Source organism: Thermobia domestica, chromosome 2 (assembly GCF_964235325.1).
Source record: "Thermobia domestica chromosome 2, izTheDome1.hap1.1, whole genome shotgun sequence".
In the NCBI taxonomy this organism is placed as follows: Eukaryota; Metazoa; Arthropoda; class Insecta; order Zygentoma; family Lepismatidae; genus Thermobia; species Thermobia domestica.
In genome coordinates this window covers 229,669,555-229,684,557 of record NC_137455.1, presented here as the reverse complement: position 1 = coordinate 229,684,557, position 15,003 = coordinate 229,669,555, and the positions used below count along the sequence as shown (strand labels likewise).

The window sequence follows — 15,003 nt, the reverse complement described above, 5'->3', positions numbered from 1 at the left end:
TATAAGATAATTTTCACCCATATTCTTCGCTTCCACTTCGAAATTCCAAAAATCGTTTCTTTGTGGTATCTTATGTCTCAAATCCTACGTACTGACCAAGCTTTGTTTTCAACTTCATCGGTTGTACATACGACTTCAGAATCTTCTTTTTACAAGCCTTGCACGCTGTTCTAGTGGCTAGCTCGCGCTAGCTAGCTACGCCATTTTCAACAGTGTTGACAACTTTATCAATGTTTATTATATCTCCGGTACGGTTTGAGATATCGAAGTGCTGTAAACGGTAAAATAATTTCTACGTTCATTGCAAACCATACATGTGACTAGATATAATATTTACGTAAGATTTTTTTTTTAAATAGACTCAAAAAATTCAAAATTTTCAACCCCTGCAACTTCGTCCCTATTCATTTGAAAAACGTCATACCATGACCATGGTATTCAGCGCTAAAGTTCTTTCGACGTACATTATCTTGTGCATCTCTGTTGTGCTATGTTTGCGTTAGAGGCTTCCAAACTTCGGCTCTTTGTGATACATAATATCCTTAGCTTGTAACACTGAATAATAAAAGTGGTATTTTAAGTTTACATTTGACATGTTGGTTTGAAAAATGTAATAACCTGATGTAGTGCCATTTGAAAAAATATAAACTTATATTTGGTTGGCAACACTGTTGTGAATTTCTGTCTAAACCCGTTATAGCGGATGATCATGATAAATTGTCCACCAGTTATATAGGAAGAGAGAGAGGAATAAATTGCAATATCGTTGTTTTTAATTGAAAGATGTATTTTATATTTTCAATCATTTATGTTATAAACTGTGTAATAACAGTTATCAAGATTATAAGGCAACTAATATCTAATATTTTACACTGCAAACTAGGTAATATTTTGGAACTAGGAATAACAGAATTTAAAGTTACATTTACTTACCTTTGTTTCAAAAGATTGTTTATTCCCAATGTATTTTTCTTCCCACGTGTTCCACATTGTCAAAAGAGTCAAATCGAATTTCAAAATCAATATTTTCCTTTCGACGCTACTGAATGTTTAAATCTCGACTACTGGTAGAACAAATCAAGAGCTGCTTTCACGAACGAAACTATGAAATATTTTTTAACAGTGCAGCGTTTCGGAGGAAAATTTCTTCTTCCTTTTTATACCAGGCTACTAACATGTAAGATTTGAATTGTTCCTCTTGAAGAGCAGCTTATACAAATTTCATTAATATAATAGGAAAACAATTAATAGAAAATAACTTTGACACTGCAACAATCTTAAGACATCTGGGGGTGCGGTGGCTCAGTAGTAGAGCGTTCACCTCTGATGGTTGAGGTCACTGGTTCGATCCCAGCTCGCGCCGTATGGACTTTGTGGTGAACAAACACCGTGCTCGTGGGTTTTCTCGGGGTTCTCCCGTTTCCTCCCACTTTCTTCACTCCACCATTTCATTCATTTCTCATAATCACCTTCTCCTTTAGCTTAACCGGCATAACCGTGGGACATAAAACTGAAAAATTTCGTTTCATTTTTTTCTTAAAAGACACCCTCGTCAGACAGCAAATCACGCGCAAAACTGGAAAACCAATTACTTCCTGGGAAAACATTACCAACTATCAAGTTTTGGGATATGAAGCCAAATTTTCGGAAATAAAGCAATCTTCGCCAGAGTGATTGCGTCTGTTAAGAACTAACACTGAGTAGCATCAATTTATAATATAACATTTGGTATTGTCTTTGAAGCAACCAAGAACCGACAGGGGGTATAAATTTCTTTGGGAAATATTACCCACTATCAAATTTTCGGACATAGTCATGACCAAAATTAGTCCCTCCGTTAACAAATAGCACTGAATGGTAATAATTTATAATGTAACATTTGATGTTTTCGAAGTAACCAAAAACTAACAGGGGAGGGTATAATTTCTAGGAAACTATTACCCTCTACCAAATCTTCGGATATAAAGCCTTCTTGCCCAAAGTGATTGTGTCTGTTAAGAGATACTACGGAGTAGTATCAATTTATAATGTAATATTTGAGTTTCTCTTTGAAGTAACCAATAACCAACAGAGAGGTAATAATTGCCCCCCTACCAAATCTTCGGATTTAAAGCCATCTTGCCCAAAGTGACTGTGTCTGTTAAGAGATACTACGGAGTGGTATCAATTTATAATGTAACATTTGAGTTCCTTTGAAGTAACCAATAACGGACAGGGGGATAAAAATTTCCTAGGAAATTATTACCCCCGTACCAAATCTTCGGATTTAAAGCCATCTTGCCCAAAGTGACTGTGTCTGTTAAGAGATACTACGGAGTGGTATCAATTTATAATGTAACATTTGAGTTTGTCTTTGAACAAACCAATAACCGACAGGGAAATTTTTATCCTCCTATCAAATCTTCGGATATTAAAGTCATCTTGACCAAAGTGAGTGCCTCCGTTAACAGATAACATGGAATGATACCAATTTATAATGTAACGTAACATTTCAGCTTGTCTTTGAAGTAAGCAATAACCGACAGAAGGTAATAATTTCCTAGGAAATTCCCCCCCCCCTACCAAATCTTCGGATTTAAAGCCATCTTGCCAAAGTGACTGTGTCTGTTAAGAGATACTACGGATTCTCTTTGAAGTAATCAATAACCTACAGGGGGGTAATAATTTCCTAGGAAATTATTACCCCCTACCAAATCTTCGGATTTAAAGCCGCCTTGCCCAAAGTGAGTGCACACACTGAGAGATCACATTCAATGATATGAATTTTTAATGTGACTTCTGACTTTTTCTTTGAAATTACCAGAAACCGACAAGGGGGGGTAAAGATTTGCAGGGGGCAAACGTTTCCAGGGGTAAAAATCCCTGTGACACCGGCATACCAACGTAAAATTTAAAAATGCAGCCATTTTTCATAATAGCGGGCATCCATGCTACAGGGTGCAATTTTCGGGCTTTCTAAGTTGAAATGTTCAGGGTAGAAGCACGAAACATTCTAAATTTGCTGTACAGATTTTCTCGGCGATCCAATATTAAATTTCAAAATGGCGGCCATTCTTTTCAAAACAGCAGTAAATAAAAAATGGTTGCAAATTGTGACATTGGCAATCTTGAAGTGTAAATCATATTTTAACACTTTTACCCCAAAGACATTGAAATATTTCCAAAAAACCAATTAAATCCGAAAAAACCCACATGGTCCCAGGTGGTTTGTCTTTTTTTTTTTTTTTTAAATACCCGGGTTTTTTCAAACCTTGGTTGTTTTTCTTTTAGTTCTTTCCTTTCTGTTTTGTCCAGCGCTGCGTTCCACAACTTATGATTTGTAAGTCCGCTTGTCCAATTCATCAATACACCCTTCTCGTGTATTCTTGATCCATTGAGTTTTTTTCCACTTCCCTATCATACTTCTCTTTCCCATCTCCAGTCCTCTGATTCCTTCCCAATTACTTCATCTCCTGTTTATTTAAGGTGTTTATACGAGACCTAGCTAAAAAGTAACGGGACTGACACTGTCAGTAATATACGTGGAGCAGTAGGGAGCGCATGTGCGCAGACCTTGAACCTTCGAGAAGAGAGTGATACATGAGTTGCCGCTGTTAGTCGGTTTAGTCTATAAGCAGTAATAGAAAAAAGAGGTGTGCAATCGTGTTACCGGAAGATTGGCAGATGGGAAGATTGAACAGTACATTAACTTGAACTTCCTTGTGAAATTAAAGAAATCACGAAGTGTGTAAAACTGTTGCAGGATGTGTATGGTGATAATACGATGTCACTTACGTGAGTGTTTGAGTGGTACAAACACTTCAGCAAGAGACGCGAGAATGTTGATGATAATGAAAGATCTGGTCGCATGTCACAGCAATAATAGAGGAAAATGTGGCAAAAGTGACTGTCTGGAAAGAGCGCAGACTCAGCATTCGAATGATAGCAGACTTGGTGAGCATCGACCTCGTATACTACTCATTCTTGTCTCTTCCTAATATGTCATCTTTAGGTTGTCTTATTCTTTCTTCTAATTTCTTTCCAGTTTTTCATAAAATCTTGAAGTTTTACGTCCCACGGTTATGCCGGTTAGGCTAAAGGAGACGGTGATGATGAGAAATGAATGAGATGGTGGAATGAAGAAAGTGAGAGGAAACGGGAGAACCCCGATAAAACCCACGAGCACGATGTTTGTCCACCACAAAGTCCACACGGCGCGAGCTGGGATCGAACCAGGGAACCCAAGCACCGGAGGTGAACGCTCTACCACTGAGCCACCGCGCCCCCTCCAGTTTTTCATATGTACATATTACACTCTTTACAACCGATTCGATATACTACTCTTTCCTCTTCTTTCTTTATATCTTTCCTCTTTCTTTTTTATCTTACTAAGGCTAAAATCCTCCTCCCCTCCTTTCTATATATTTTGATTCCTCCTTTTTACAGTAGTGTCTTAAGACTGTCATCACCTAAGCTCTCAATTCCAAACCACCACCACCTTTCTTCTATCTTTTCTTCTTTCCTGTCTACTCCCTTCCTAAATTATTATTATTTATTTATTTTTAGGGCCGCGCTGACTCAGTAGTAGAGCATTTACTTCTGGTGTATGGAGTCCTTGGTTCGATCCCAGTTCATGCCAAGTGAACTTTGTGGTGGACAAACATTGTGTGCGTGGGTTTTCTCGCGGTTTTCCCGTTTCCTCCCACTATTCATTGTACCATTTTTATTCATTTGTCATCATCACCGTCTTCTTTAGTCTAACCTGCATAATGGTGGGACGTAAAACTTAAATATTTCATTTCATTTCTTCTTCTCTTTTGCATCCATATCCTATTAGTAATGGGTATAGTATTTCCATGTCCTCTTGCCTTCTTCCATCGTCACTGTCCATCATTTGTGTCCTTATTTGCATGTTCTTATAAAGTTTCTCTTGATCCCTACATCTGCGTCACTCCTCTTAATGACAGTATATCCCCACAGAGCATTCTTTCCTGTACCACCTTGTCCATTAACATATATAAAAAAAATAATAATTGATTCTTAACGGTGTAATGGGTAAAGTGTATTAGCATACCACAATAATGGAACGGGTAGTATAGTGGGATTATAGTTATAGTGTATTGCCTGTCACATGGAGACCATTACCCAAATGATCCATGACATTTCATTCAGATGTGACAGATAGTAGAATAAGAGAGATTGAATAAAAATAATAAAAAGAATGCATAATGTAATTAATTAATATTCAGAATAAAAGAAACAATTACATATAAGTCAAATGCACAAATATATTACGGTACTAAAAGAAAGAAGCATAAAATAACTACGAAAGCATGTAAATTACTAATAGAAAGTCTTGACTTGTCATACTATACCATACATTAGTTATACTTTCTTTCTAAGTTTATACTTAATGTCCTGACGACAGCTACTCAGAGACTTAATGTAGAAGCTCTGAACGGAACGAAGTGAATCCGAAATGGTGGAAGCCGAATGAATGATCGATTGATTCCAAATGAATGATTCCAAAAGAATGATTCTTGGTTTATAAAATCTATCTTTTTATACTCGTAAATGTCCTTGTTTGTCACAACTAGTTGGCACTATATTTTTGAATCTTAGACCAGTCAAATAATAATTTTCTTATAAATATTATTGTTATGTATACAAATATAAAGTATTGGTTATTTTTCTTTTTCTGTTCAGTTTCGGAAAATCCGTGTATTTGTCCACCAGAACATCACCAGGTATTTTGTTCTTGCAAACAATAGGTCGGATCACAGATGCACATATCGAGGTCAGCTAGGTGTTACATTATAGCTTGTTGTGGGAAAGTTTATTTTCCAGTTCACACAACCTTGCCCTCAGGTTATTCTTATTTTTGGATGCTTTGACTATTCTCTCACCTTCCGTATACCAAATATTCGCACTGAAAAATATTATTTCAATTGTCCATTTTGTTCCATGTTAATAAAAAAAAAAAAAAAAAAATCTTAATGCACTATTAAGTGATAAATTCATTTATTATATGATACCATTTTCCACCGACTGTCTCTATCGTCATATCCATAAAGTTGGTATTTTGGTCAGTCTTGTTTTCTTAAATTAATTATCTGCTGTTGGTGATAGTGGTATTACATTTAGAATGAAATTAGTATTAAAAATATGGTTAATACGTCTTTATAAATTACAATAAGGCATTATTGTTTTTTCTTTTCCTCGTCGTCAAATGCGATAATAAGGTATCATATGCTTCCTTCTTTTTATTTCCAACCTTATTTGATAGATAATCTAATTTTTGAAAGTTCTCCACTATTACTCAAGCTGATACTGAAATTTAAAGTAAAGCAAATAATTGTTGCTGTTACCATCTTAACTTCACCAAATAAAAATTATCAGTGTAATTTTCATACAGTAATTGTGGAAGTGCAAAACATCTTTCTACTTAGGTAAAAAAATAAATTTATGTAATATATTTAGCATATAGATAATTCATTATTTTTTTTAAATAAATTAAATATATAACGTCCTTCTTGTAGGCCCTGGAATTTGTGTCGCATTGCTTGTCAACGGCCGATATAGAATCACTTGAAAGTGTCATGGATCAGAAAACACTAGAAGAAATTAAGCGCAATATGTCCAAATTTACAGCTCAACAGAAGTCAGAATTAGCAATTGTTAAAGAAGATATATTTTTCTCTTTTCCGTACCAAATTGGCATAATCTTCAATGACAACAACCGTAAGTAGTATTAAAACTAGAAATATTTATTATATTTGAGTAACCTTATAGCTACCCTAAAACCCGTTGTTTCCTTTCCTTTCAGTTTAACGTCCGACGATTAGTTTCCTTTCCAAGTCTATGTGTGTGAAATATGTGCCATATGTGTGAAATCAGCTAGGTAAAGGATGTTAATTCCCTGGGTTAACCATTTGTGAGTAATGGAGATAAAGTGTGGAGGAAAGAGTTCTATATCCGTAGGGAGCTCACGAGATATTTTAACAAATGTTGATCAAAATTGTTGGGTTTGTGCGATTGAAATCTGTTCAGCAACGCGCTACCTCCTAACTAACTGGATACTCCAGCCTGGTTGCATGATATTTACATGTACAGAGTTTGTGACTTCAGATGCATGACCTTAGTTCATCCTCCCTGTGTTGCTGCGGTGAGTTTCCCACCAGATGTTAAAGCGAACATTACATTCACACCAACCTAATAATAATTTGTTTAACTGACTAGGTGAACATTAGAAAGAGATCAGTTCATGGCATATTACATGACATTCTGCATGTGAGCAGAGTTGCAACAAGGTGAGTTTACAGATTGTTGACATCAAACAACAACAACGTATGCAAAGTACATGAGGCTTTTCGAACCTGTATCACAAGGAAAAAGGATGTTTCTGTAACCAAATTAGTGAATATATATGAATGCTGTAAACCTATTTAACCCTTAAACCTAAGAAGTGAATGAAAAGTGGAATCATGCCCCGTCCTCAAATTTAAAAAGGTTAAAATTCATCATTCTTCCAGCAATATCATGTTGTCCGTATTCTGGGATCATAAAGATGCGATCTTGAGTGATTATTTACAAAAACTGACTATAATCACAAGAACATATTTCAGGAACCTGGGGTAAAAGTTAAGCAACGCAATGAAAACAAAGAAAATGTTTTCTTCTTGAAAGTGTGTTGCTGCTAGCGGACAAGTACATTGATATACGACTAACAGAAAGACTCACTTTTGGAGCGAATGTGATTTACAAATCTTTGCCTTCACGCGATCTGGTTCTTTCTAATTACTTCTTCCTCCTAAATAAAAAGAAATATTTGCGGGGTAGACGTTTCGCTTATAATGAAGTCATTAATGTGGTGGAAACCTCCATACTCTTCATAGTTGCCTCCAACTTCGCATACTTTTATTCAGATGATTTTAACAAACTGATCTATAAATTAAAAATACAGGGTAACGACATAACTGAAAAAAAAAAAAAAAAAAAAAAAAAGCTGCAAAAGTTAGGAAATTTAAGAAACCGGAAAATGTCAGGGAATACTGTTAAGAGTCGGGAAATTTCGATTTGCTAAGAATGAGATTTTTAAAACGTCTGAGATGAAAGTTTTAAGATGATTTCAAAATGTTAAGTATTTGTTTTTTAATTGGAAACTTCAAACGTGGAAAACTTACCTGTTTCTAACTAACGATGAGTAAGGATCTCCTGTAGTTGTGCGCATTATCTTCTGCTCTCGTTTGTGCAGGGAATATCATATTGGCAAATCATATACAAAATGCAGTTAAATCAACAATCCAATGGGAAATTCATTTTTGACGCGATTTCAACATTTTCTTTTTCATTCGCACTTTCTTCGATTTTATCGTAGTTTCCTGTTCTGCATTAGCTTATTCTGCATTAGTGATTGTAGCTTATTCTACAAATGAAAGGATTTTGGAATGGTTACTCGTATTCGATCTTCTGTGTATTCATTGCAGGGTGGAAAAAAATCATGATTTTTTAAAAAAAAATCATTTTTGTTGATTTTTTTTGATTTAAATCAAATCTTTCTCCTCGTAAATTACAAGCCGCGAACTGAAGAAAAAGCCTTAGGAATTAGTATTAAATGCTAATTATGCCATTTAAGTGAAAGTATTAGGGTTGAATTTTGAATTAATCCCCAATTGTTAACCTATATCAATCCCAAACAATGTTTCTTAACCCTTTTAAATTATGGCTTTTTTTTTTAAGGTAAATTATAGACTTTCAGTCAAGCAGCTATAATATCATCGCTATTTATCCTAGGATCATGGTTCATACCTCATTCTCTTCAGAATAGAACAGCCTTTGAAACTGTAACATTCACATTTCCCTATGATGTCCCTGAAGCGGGCAATTTTGAGAGAAGATGGGATTTTTCTGATTTTTTTTTTTTTAAGTTTGATACCCTCTGGACTCTTTCGTGTTAACGCACATATCTCAAAATCAACCGGGAAATATTAAGGGAGTATTAAATATGTGTATAAAATTTCAAGCTGTCTTAAATAGTAAGGGCGGGGAAAATATTTAACAATGAGCTAAGAACATCCCCACAATGCCCTAGATAACCCGCATGTAATGTAAACATTTCCTCAGACATCCCTATTTATCCTAGGGTCGTGGTTTCTACATTATTCTCTTCATATAAAAGAAGATTTCCAATCGTACCATTCAAATCTCCATCGTGTATCTGGGGCGGAAAAATCACGGAAAAAGGGATTTTCTGTTAAAAATATCCTTTTTTACTTTTTTACCCCTCTGGACCAATCGTTTTAAGGTAAAGATCTGAAACAGTGAAAAATACTAAGGGGTGCATTGAATAAATGTGCAAAATTTCAATCTTCTAGGTGCAAAAGTAAGCCCGCGAAAAATATTCCCCCAAATACCCCAGATTACCGTATAAAACAGGATCTCAGGTAACAGTTTCCTGAAACATCCCTATTTATCCTAGGATCATGGTTCGTACATCATTTCCTTCAGAATAGAACAGCCTTTCAAACATTACAATTCATATGTCTCCATCTGAATTTCGAAAAAAGCTATTTTGTTAAAAATACCCTTTTTTTTTTACATTTTCCCCTCTGCATCCCCTGTTTTCACGCAGATCTGAAAACATCTGAAAAATACTAAGGGGTGCACTGAAGGACTGCAAAATTTCAGTCTTTTGAATACAAAATGTAAGCCTGCCAAAAAAAAAAAAAAAAAAAAAAAAAAAATAAGAATAATAGGCATCTGTGTCTCGACGCAGAAAGGCGTGAAAACATATGTAACATGTTCTACAATGCCTCCAGTCTTGAAAAAAACGAAATAAAAAGGTTTATTTGATACTTTTTTAATCGAATAATGAAGATTCGATTTTTAATAGAATAAAAATAGGTAATATAATTTAAAAGGTTAAGCATTAAGGAAAAAGTATAGCAAAGTTTATCAAAATGACACCTTTTTCACAAAAGTTACTGATATTTGGTAGGGGCGTATTTTTTAAAAAAATGGAACTACTTTGAGGCACGAAATACATAAATTTCGCCTAGTTATAATTTTTTAAAAAAAATCGGAGGGGGGATAGGACCCCTCTAAATACGCCCTATTATATGGGAACAATCAAGCAGACGCGCACACAAAAGAATTTTCGTCTTAAATGTCGATGGTGGAATAGTTAACGATTTAAAGACCCAAACCCATTGTTATGAAGGGAAGAAAGCAGGACTGCTCCGTTACCCGTTCAAAACGGGATTTTCCCTAATCATCCTCTGCATGACACTTATTTTCATACTATGCTGTACATTTGAGTCTCATTGTATTATGATTATTAACTTCCGTAACCGAAATAACAGAACAGAAACGGGATTTTACTTATTTTCACTTTAAATTATTTTGTTTCGGTATTTGATTTAAATCAACGATTTTTATTTAAAAAATCAACTGATTTAAATCTTGATTTAAATCGTGATTTAAATCAGCCTGATTTAAATCAATCCACCCTGATTCATTGTAATATATTTCAATTCGCAAACAGGTTTATTTCGGAAGTGCTATGAGTTTATGAAAATAGCTGATAAAGTTGCATATCAGCGTATGCGTTTGGTCAGTACACAGTAGATAGCCAGACTAATTTAATGGGACTGTAGATCTATAAATATGGTTTACGTCTAAGGATACCAAAGTATACTTTGTTTCGTGCTTATAATACAATATGTATTAATTATTATACATTTGTGGGTACATATTTAATAATTTTCCATCAATTATACATTTGTAGTAACTTAATTATGATGATTCCTCTCATAAATTTGAAAATTATTGTTTATACTTATTTTCAAATTATTCGGATATTTAAAATGATGCAGCAATTTCGGAATAACGTTTATGACACATGAGTTCAAATAAATTCTCATTTTCTTTTTAGTCATTCTTTGACCCAAATTTTTGTACGCTTTCACTGCCAACGAAATGTTCAAAGTTTTGTAAGACAAGATTCTTTCAGACAAGATATGTAAAAAAAATATATATATATATATATATATTTATATGTATATATATATAACTGGAATGCAGCTTTGAGAAAGGGGCACAAAATTTGTTCTGGGAGTTGGAGGTGTGCCTCCAGGGGAATATCGTTGATAGCACTATTCTTCAAAAATACGTAACAAAGATTAAATTTCTTTATTTAGCAATTCGAAGTGAAATGAAAGACAAGAGAAAGAGACGGTCAGAATTTGCGATTCAAATTATCGTAAAATACTAACTTCTTTCCAGTATTATGTGGAAATAAGGAAGTTTCATGATGAGGATTTTATTTTGTTTAATGTTGACATCTCCATACTTTTACTGTAAGAACAAAGAATCGTAAATGAAATCTTCATCTTGTCCTATGTTGCTGTTCTATAACTTGTTTTTCGCCAAAATCCTTGGATTTTGGAACTAAGCAACCAAGCAGGTTTTGTTCTTTCCTGACGGTTCATAATCGTGTTACATGGAATGAAGGAAATTGATCTAAGCAATCGACCATATTTCAGATTGCAGGTTTGAAATATTATCACCTTGCTACTAATTTAAACACAAATTATGTGACGTAGTCGGTACAGCATTCACTTCAGGGGTCAAAGTTCCTGTGTTCAAACCATGGTGCGCAATATGGGTTTTATAATAAATAAGCACGAAGTGGGCAGATTTTCTTGGGGTTATTGCATTTCTTACCCTATTCAGATTCCTTTCCTTCGTACATCAGTAACTCAGTAATTTCTGTCTCGCTTGTGGAAAGTTAAATTAATGCTTTAATGTGTAATATAAATGTTAAGCAGCTACTTTTCGTCTGTCAATAACAATAAGGCGCTTTTTGGAATTGTGAAACTACGAATTCGTAATTATTGTTCTTTCACCAGTAAGTGATGTTCCGAAACACGAATTTATTTATCTCAGGAATAAGCTGTTCTCTACTCGCTTTCTGGCGTGAGAATTTAGATTACTTTCGCGGTATTCTTTGCTGGAAAATATAATTTTGTAATTATCAAAATGCGCGACCCTAAAAGTTAATGCCAAATAATATAGACATTATTACAAGAAATTCCAAATGAATAAATAGCAACCTGAGAATGTATGTGTACGCTTTATTATGTTTAAGCGGGCGATAATATTTCATTGTTTACGTGTGTCAGCGTAGCATTTTCATTTCTTATCTTAGAAACTTAACAATGCTTAATCTCCTAGACTAGACACAAAAACTGTCTGTGACCTAAAAAGGAAAAGAAGTAACCAATCCAAATTGATTTCTGCACTGGATCGATTTGGGATACGTGACAGAATAAAAATATTTAAGGAAATCATCATCTGCAGGTTTTTATTTACGGCAGCATGTTGTGTAGATTGGGGGTCGAGAAGCGGAGGCGCGGAGTGCATAGTAACATCTTTCTGCTGGTTTAGCGTAGTCGTTCACGTTGCAGAGGCAGGATCGACAATGAAGAGGTGTTGTAGTTGTGGTGTTCGGTGTTAGTTGTATCCAGAGTTCTTGCGCAGATAACGAGCGTATCAGATTCCAAGGCCACATTCAATTCATCTTGATTGTTAGATAATTCTTTATCGTGGATTTGGGAAATACCAGGTGACAAATATTTTACTTGCTCCAACATTCACTGTAGCGTCGTTTCCGTGAGTAACATAGGATGGCAAGCGGTAGCAACTCAAATGAAAGGTAACAAGCATACGCAAATGGTCACATCCATTTTAATATTAGGAACAGTTATGCCCTTGTGAGTCAAGATAACCGAAGTACCGTCTGACTTGGAGTGTCATCCTATTCGTACCTCATCTGTACAAAACTTAAAGGTTGCGAGCCTAAATATAGATTCTACGATGTAAGTGCGTAAGAGTTCAAGAACGCTACAAAGTAATTTACAGGAATTCTTAGGAAGATACCATTGTAAAGGCAGAATTATTGTGGTGCATTCAAAATATATTAACATGCATCAATGCACACTGCTGCTAAAGACTTGAAAGTATCGCTTATATTCCCAAACAGTGAGATTATCGGGAAAATGCAGCTTCAACGTGAGAAAATATCGTACTCTTCAGTTTATGGGTTATAACCACACTTTAGAAGTGTACTAATTCAATTATTGAAGGAAACATAAATGTGCAGTTCTAGAGTATCGTAAAAGGGAAAGTGGCACGCGTTATTTGGCATTGGCAGTTTAAAGGAATTCTACAGCTTCTATGTTTTGCTTTCAGAGACGGTTTTACCCTTGAACTAAAAGATTATTATCATTATATTGCGAGCGGTGGTAATGATTAGAAATAATGTAAGTAAAAGGCTAATAGTCACCGCAAGAAACAAACCTTATCTCTAGGAAGTACTCTCGAAGAACATCGTCTTCATCGTCAGCCTAGGCACACTTCAAAAAGGATTTAAACCATAAAAAGAATTTTAAAAATTAACGAAGTAAATATCTTGTCACTATAATGAGACATTTGTTAATAGTAATTCACTTGTCACTGTTCACTGTTGTTTACTGTTTTTTTCTTCTTTCATTATCTTCCAGACAGCGAAAATGAAAAAAAAAATGAAATCTGTAAGTTTTACGTCCCACGGTTATGCCGGTTAGGCTAAAGGAGACGGTGATGATGAGTGATGAATAAAATGGTGGAATGAAGAAAGTGGGAGGAAACGGGAGAACCCCGAGAAAACCCACGCACGCGGGACAGCGAAAATGAGTAGCAAAGCATTGCTCCAAATGGCATTTATGTCACCCCTATCCGAATTGAGTGCCGGTGTCTCCTTATGAATGTAATAAGCTTCTTTAATTTTCCTTTCAGTTGCTGTTTTTGCTTTTTCGATCAAACATGAATTAACAATGTTGTGGTTATTTTCTTTGAGATGTGATGCCAATCCAGATAACTGTTGTAAGCTACGAGATTTGGACGTGCGAATGTGCTCAGCGATTCTGGTATAAATATTCCTTTTTGTTTGACCTATATATATTTGGTCACATTGACATTTAACCCTATAGACGCCACTACTTTGTTGGGGATCAGTAAAAAATTATTTAAAATTTGTAATATATTTTTCTATAGGTTTAGGAGGAACTTCGGAGACCTTGATGTTATATTTATGCAATGCCTTCTTAATTTTTGCCGAAATATATGGAACCAGAGGGACACCAATCCATTTGTCTTCTTTGGCATTTGTTGGTGGCCGATGGTGGGTGCCGTCGATCTCCCGCTGTACCTGTTTATACCACTTCAGTAATAAAGACTTTTGATAGCCATTTTGTTGTCCAATTTTAATTAAATATTGAATTTCTTGGTTGAGGTCACCAGGAAGATCAGAAAGTAGAAGAGCTCTTCTGAAGAAGTTTTTCCAACTATTCAGTTTCTGAAGCCATGAATGAAATAACTTAAAATTAATATACTTGGTACCAGCAGAAGGTTTACGATATACTGAAGTAACAAACTTATTGGCTTGTCTTTTGATGGTAACATCAAGGAAGTTAAGAGCTCCATTTTCTTCAAATTCCATCGTGAATTTGATTCTAGGTTGTACCTGATTAAATTCATCAAATAATTTCTTTAAATCCTGATATTCCTTGTACAGAATTCAGGTATCGCCAGCATATCGAAAATACCTGATATGAGGAAATTTTTTGGGAGAATATTGTTTTGGAACTTGTCCAATACCAGGTTCGAAAGTATTGGAGAAAGAGTATTCCCGATGGCCAATCCATTGTCCTGACGAAAAATGGTACATTCAAATTGACAAACATTATTTCTAAGCAAAAAACTATTAGTTGAGAGCTAGTTGAATTTCGTATGGGTTTACTTTTAGTTTAAGTAAGGCGAGTTCCACTGCCTGTAAAGCCAGGTCTACTGGTATTGATGGGTACATCTCCACTACGTCAAAAGATGCCATATGAATAGAATCCGCCGTGACAAACGAGTTCAAACATGTTTTTAACTCTAAGCTATTTTTAACAGTATATTTGACTGGTATATTAAAAGATACCA

The 15,003-nt window shown here is 35.0% G+C and overlaps 1 protein-coding gene across 5 annotated transcripts in view; it reads left to right on the top strand.

Annotated features, from left to right (window-relative positions):
• The window catches only part of LOC145678401 (m-AAA protease-interacting protein 1, mitochondrial), a 143,039-nt gene that overhangs the window by 89,666 nt on the left and 38,370 nt on the right, over positions 1–15,003 (top strand). For 4 of the 5 annotated variants that reach the window (XM_081748501.1, XM_081748502.1, XM_081748503.1 and 1 more), the window contains one exon: positions 6,519–6,720. In XM_081748501.1, the coding sequence (XP_081604627.1) occupies positions 6,519–6,720 (202 nt within the window). Of the gene's footprint in view, positions 1–3,279; positions 3,934–6,518; positions 6,721–15,003 lie in introns of those variants that run through there. The other variant, XM_081748505.1, reaches the window with a different exon arrangement.